Raw genomic sequence first — 6,585 nt, 5'->3', positions numbered from 1 at the left:
AGGATAGAAGCAACTGCTGTGATCTTATGCTGGGTATTATTAGGAACATAGACTGTGTTAGAAATTCCTGCTTTATTTCTTGATTGTATTGAGTCAGCCAGCAGAGTTAGCAAAGATTTTATTTCTACTTACCACAGCCTGCTTAGGATGCTGTTCAGTATCCATACATGAAAAAATACGTTCTCCCTACAATTTGTACAGTATCAGATGCAACATTTACATGGAAAGCTTTTCACTCATTCTCCAGAGAAAAGGCTGTCTTTAAAATGAAAACATAAGTGACTGTGGTGTCACAGTCATAATGTGTATGTTGTTCTTTGATCCCAAATCAGAGTCTAGTTCTTGTCATTCTTAAAGTATTCATATTAATACAATTAAATATTAACACAGCAATAGTTTTGCATATATTGATATGAATCCTATTGCATAGGCTAGATAAAATCTTTAAAAGACGGGCAAAAGGTGCAGGAGTTCAAAATACATTGACGTAGCACTGAGTGATCCCACACATGGATGCCTTTCCTCATTTTTCACAAGTCCCTACACTTTTTATAGATTGGCACCTGGGGAGAAAACTAAAAGTTTCTGTCTTTGCATACCCTGTTGTGTTTTCTTTCAATCTCACTGCTGCTGACTGCTGCAGGGAACAGAACTGGCTGTTTCGGAATGGCTGAACAAACCTTTGCACTGAACCAGGCTAGCAGTACAGGATGTGAAATAACTTTTATTGTTATTGTTATATTATTAATAATAATAATAATTTAGTTATTTCTAACATGGTATGATATTTCAGCAGAAATGGTATTTGAACTGAGGATGTTACATATGCAAGTGTTTGAATGGTTTGCTCATGTGCAAGTCTGAACACATAGAACACTTAAACGTTGGGTTATTATACATATTAATTATTTCCTTATAAGCATTATAATAAATGATATTAAAGATAATCAGGAAAAAAAAATGTGATTTTTGTTTCGTTTGTTGTGTTTTATTTACAGTCCTTACATGGTGTTGCAGTTTCTACTGTTCCAGAGCTGCCACTCTTCTATACTCCTATCGATTTAGTAGACATCAGTGTAGAAATGGCTGGACTGAAGTTTCCAAATCCTTTTGGCCTTGCCAGTGCAACCCCTACTACTAGTTCTTCAATGATTCGAAGAGCTTTTGAAGCTGGATGGGGCTTTGCTGTCACTAAAACCTTCTCCCTGGATAAGGTAAGAAAATATTTTAAGGTTTACTTAGAATGTAACAATTTCTTTCTATATTTGAAAAACATCTTAATATTTTAGGAATGGCATTATTAAATCTAGCTAGCATTAAGATAGTGGGGATGGGTGTGGTACACGGTGTAATGAGCTAGTCTGGGAGGTTCTACAGTACCGTATGAAGGTGACTGGCTTTATTTGTTGCTAAGTTCTTCCCTTTTCCCCAACCTTTTTAATATTGGCCAACTAGAAAGGGTAATAGTCCTTTTTAAAAAAAATATTGTAGTAAAAATGTTTTATGTGAGGGACCAGTATGCAAAGGAGATGAGTCACAGCTTTCTTAAGCAGCTCAGGAAAGGCGGCTGCTGTGGCAAGGACTGCCAAGATAAGCCATTGAAATTAAATTACAGTTGTGATGTGATAATGTGATGTAAGCTAGAGGCTGAGGGGTAGTGGAAGAGAGAGATGGAGGCAACATAAAACAAGCCTATGGAGGGAAGAGTAGCTGTGGTGAAAATGTATAGTGCAGTGACAGAAACCTTGTTGTGGAAGTGGACGGAATTAAAAGTAAGTTGCAGAGAAAAGAAACAGGATTTGGGCTGGGATGTAGGCTTGACTCATGGAGAGTGGGAAAGGATCAAAGGTAAATCCTTGGACATAGGCCTGAGTAACAGTGTGAATAATGGCAATGCATTGTCAAGCAGCAACCAGCAGTAATGTGGGCTGAAGAGAGCTTTTGAGATTCATTTGGAAATAAGTGGCTTTTATTCTTGGTTCAAAGATGGGATGTAAAAGTGTACTGACGGATGGAGACCATAGCAGAAGAGAAAAGGTGGTTTTGTTACTCTGCCACCTCTACACGGGTAATTACTCTGTGTGAATTAACTAGAGAGGATGGCCTTCTAATATGAAGAAAGTCTAAGGACAAAGCACTGTATTACTACAACATACTGTAAAATACATCAGACTGGCTTCTGCTGTCACTTACACCTGAAGTAGGCCCAAGAAGTAAGTGTGCCTGTGGATTGAAATGGAGATTCCAATTTACTTCATAGGGTTTCTTGTTAAAATGCTTTTTAGGACATAAATGTAAGTCAAGAATGTTTACAGCTGATGTGTGTCTAACATACCACCAGCTGTAATTATTCAGTGCCTAAGCTAAAGGCAACTTACAGCAAGTACTGGGATTTATTTATTTATCAGTTTTCTTGCTGGTATGCTTGCAGTCCTGCCAGACTGCATGTTGATTACTGTGTATCTCAAGAGCTAAACAGACTCTGGCTGAATTCCAACTTGGGTGGGAGTTCAGGAGGAAAGACGTGCATGTTGTGGGAAGTGATGTTGGTACTCCACTAAACAGCAGACTCTGAGTCATTTCTCAGATGGCGACTGCAAAGTGTTCTACTGGGTACCATGCTCTAGAGGTGTGATTTGGATGGAAATCTTTCAAGTGAGAGGATTGCTAAAAGCAAGTAACTTAGATGGTTGTAAAATGCTTCTAAAATACATTTATTTATTGCAGTAAGATGAAAAATATTGCAGGTAGTATTTATTTTAAAGAGAAAAAGTTCATAAAAATGCTTTGGATGAATTCTAGTCCAGTGATCATTGTTGCTAAGCTTTCTTCTGAAGCCTTGTAGCAGGCAGTAATCTTCCTCTGGTCTCCAACCTCTTGAATCACATTGCAGTGTGCAGTAGGACTGTCCCACCCAACTACTGCCTAGTTTTTCTGCTATTGTATTCTTTCCAGTCGTGCAGTTTCCACAGGTGTTAGGCCTTAGTATTTGTGACATTATTTGAGATGCTTGGCGGTGAGATGCTGCAGAAATAACATTGCTGTTATTTATAATAGTTACAAAAATATTTCAAATGGGAAGAAAACCTCAATGAGTTACAGCAAGGAGTGCTACACAGCTCTTGTTTACTTAATGCTAGAGCAAGGAGTTGATTGAGAATTTGGAGTAATAGAGGTTGGCATAATGTACTCACTTGGTGTTTTTTTTAAACTTAGGTTCTGATTATGTAGACATAGATCTTGTGCAGTACTCAGCAGGGAGCAGAATGCTTTCTTGGCCTGCAGTACCTATGGAAGTGAAGATTTCAGACTAAGCTGTCCTGCCCAGCTGCTCACAACTAGCTGTGTAGCAGGACAGGGAACAAAGATTTGCTGACCTAAGCCTGAAGAGTCAGCAGGAGGGGTCAGAGCTGCTCCCCAGCCAGTACAGTTCTTAAAAGAGTAGAACAGCTACCAGGAGAAAGGAACTTGCTAGATGTGTTTTTTGGCAGCTGAAGCTCCTATACTTCAGCCTTCATTAAACGTGATACAAGCAGGATTTTTTGTTTATCCTTCTTGTCTCCTCCTTTTGTCTGTCCTGGTTAAGCTTAACTTGTGGGCTTCCTTCTGACTAGTAATAAAGGCCAAGCATAAACTGTCTGTGTGGCAATGGGGAGCTTAGTAGCAGGAGAAATGGTCCCTTTCCAGAGCTGGATTCACCACTGTGTGCAGTCACTAAAACCAGTCACTTTCCTATTGATCATGGGCATCCTTCGGCACTTTAGCAGAAGGGACTGATGCAGGCTAAATCTGAGTGACATATAGTTAGTGAAAAGCATATACACAGTTTCCTATGCATTATCTACTGTGTGATGGAATAAGACCGGGGAGAAAAACAGGAGCAATCTTGGAAGAAAGAGATCCAAGGACAGAGATAAAAAGGGCTTAGGCTGGAGAGCTGTGATTCTCCTAAGATACAGAATTAATTTCATATGAACTACTTCTCCTTTTCTCTCTTTTCCCTACCAAGCACAGCAAACTCTTCTCAAGTGCTAGGTTAGGGATCCCTGCAGCCCGTGAGAGGCCATACTCGCTTGTAAAAGGGAGCTGCTGGGTAGCAGTGCTGCAATTTAAATCCCTGGACCAAAATGTACTCCGCCCACTCTTCCAAACCCTCATCTGTCTTGGCCTCACCTTGAAATTGTCACATTTTGCCACAGAGAGAGTTAGCATAGCACTAACTGTTTTGTGCCAGGATCACTCCCTTTTCAAACACCCACACACTTCATTGCATAATCACCTTTGTGAAAACCTGTCTAGCATTTTCTCCTTGTAGGTTGGGGATTTCAAGTCTGAGTGATGCAGCAAAAGTTTGTTCTTGCATACTCCTGTACTGTTGTTGAAGCAAAAAACGCTAACATGAGAGAGAGCTGGAATTCCTTCATAGTATTTATGCCTTTAAGTATACTGCACTCTAAATAAATTAAAAGGTACTGGATATTAAAGCAATGCAAATATTAATTATAGTGTACCTGTATGTGTCTGTAGGTATCTGTGAGGGGGTTAGTTACTTGTAGAATTTTATTTTCCAAATGAAACAACTTTACACTACTGCTTTAGTACTAAGTAGATTTGATTTCTTGCAGAAATTAGAATATCTGCTGTTGGAATGGACTATCACTAGGAAAGATAAATGGCAGCAGAATAAAAATGCCCATTCACACACCTTTTCTTACATTCATGCCTTCCCTATTTGACTGCAGGATCAATAGCTCATTTTTCTGTTGGTTCAAACAGTATTTCTGTCTTATTCAGATAACTGCTGCAATGTATTATTTGTAAATTCTGTTGGCAAGCTATGGATAGGAAATAGGGGAGTTGCTTATCAGAGTCCCAAGTAAACGGATACCTATTATTACCTCTTTTAGAGCTTAGATTAATAGAAATGCAAGATACTGCGTTAATTAAACAAATAACTGAGTGGGAATTTTTTAGTAGAAGTATAATACTGAGCTGGTTTATTTACTTAGATTATTATTTATTATTATTTATTAGAGTATTATTTAGTACCCAAAATCTGCATTAAAACCTGTAACCAGAAAGTTTGTGTAAACATAATAATTCAAAAGTTGTATGAAGTGTACGTATCTCTGTACCATATCCACTACCACAATGAGAAGTTTCTAGCAGAAACTGGAGGTTTATCAACTGAATTGAGGCTTTGTTCTTCTCTCACTGTACTGTATGGGCTGCTCAGAATGAAGAAAAAAAACAACTGGGGTAACAGAAATGTTTGCTTTGATTTTTAGATGCCTCCTTCACTTCTAAAATTTAATTCTGATTAATCAGATACATCTGTCTTTATCTGTTGTGACATGCATTGATTTGTGATGCTGTCACTTTCAATAATGTGGAAACAGTTGCCTTTATTATGAGAACCAGCAGAAATCAACGTGCAGAGTAACTTTATTTTTAATCTTTAATTATTTTTTTTTCTTTATATAAGGAGCAAATTGCATGCATGACTTTAAAAACAAAGCTCCTATTAAAACTAGATTAAAACTGAACTAAACAATAGTGGAGAAAACTTTCTAGTTGTAATATATTTTTATACAATTCACTGATGGTGATTTTGCAATATGTTTTCAGAACCATTTCTAAATCAAAACCATTGCTGATAGACAATTAGTTAATTTACTCAGGATATATCAGATTTCTATGTGCTGTTATTACAATCTACATATTCAAGCTCCAACCAGTTCTTTCTTACATTTGTGCTGTTGCACCTCGCCTCATAATTGAGGATGGTAAGAAAAATCATGGTACAATGACGCATTGTTTTCCATAACATTAGTATTTCACAGAAGTGAGTCTGTATTACAAAATGTATATTTTTGTGTGATATTACAGCATAGTAATTTAGATTAAACTAGTTGTAATTTATGGTGCCAAGCCAAAAAGCTATTTAAGATGCATTAAAATGCAGAACCATGACATTTGAAATTCTGATGTTCTTAATATGACAAAGGTTATTCTATGGAGTTTTGCTATAATATGAAATATTAATATTTCACAATACAGTTTTGATGAAGTAGAATTTGCCTAGCTTGCATATGATAAAGAAATTAAATGCTTACCAAGGGAGTTCAGTGAGAATTAGAGCCCTGCCTGAACATCTGCTTGAAATGTTATTATCCTGTCCTACTGACAGCATCACTCCCTCATTGTTTTTCAAGATTGACAGCTGAATATTGTACTGATTTCTGCAGCAAATATGTTTAGGTGAACTTTGTTTCTTTTTTTTAGGAATTTAGAACATGCTTTTGATTTCCATCCTATAATATTTTTTTATACTCTTGACATTTGTAGATGCCAGATTGAGGTCTAGTATGCTGTAGCAAAGATAGACCATTGACTTGCAACGAAATGCCAGCTGATATCTCAGTAAACAGGAATATTACTATTCTTTATTGTGTGGTCTCTATGAAAGCTGTATGGGCTTTCTTTGGGGAGACAAATGATCAGATTGTTAATGTCAAATATAAAAAGGACTGTTTGCCTTTCTACTAAATAACATCAGACAACGTCTATCAACTGCCTTTTTTT

General features: G+C 37.2%; 1 protein-coding gene across 1 annotated transcript in view; it reads left to right on the top strand.

The window, feature by feature from the left end:
* DPYD (dihydropyrimidine dehydrogenase) overlaps positions 1 to 6,585 on the top strand; it is a 308,687-nt gene that overhangs the window by 153,989 nt on the left and 148,113 nt on the right. The window contains exon 13 of the mRNA XM_010006772.1: positions 999 to 1,214. Coding sequence (XP_010005074.1) covers positions 999 to 1,214 — 216 coding nt within the window. The remainder of the gene's footprint in view (positions 1 to 998; positions 1,215 to 6,585) is intronic.

The sequence above is a fragment of the Chaetura pelagica genome, unplaced genomic scaffold, assembly GCF_000747805.2.
Source record: "Chaetura pelagica isolate M959 unplaced genomic scaffold, ChaPel_1.0 scaffold69, whole genome shotgun sequence".
In the NCBI taxonomy this organism is placed as follows: domain Eukaryota; kingdom Metazoa; phylum Chordata; class Aves; order Apodiformes; family Apodidae; genus Chaetura; species Chaetura pelagica.
The sequence above is the reverse complement of the archived record's forward strand: the minus strand, read 5'-3'. Positions and strand labels throughout refer to the sequence as shown.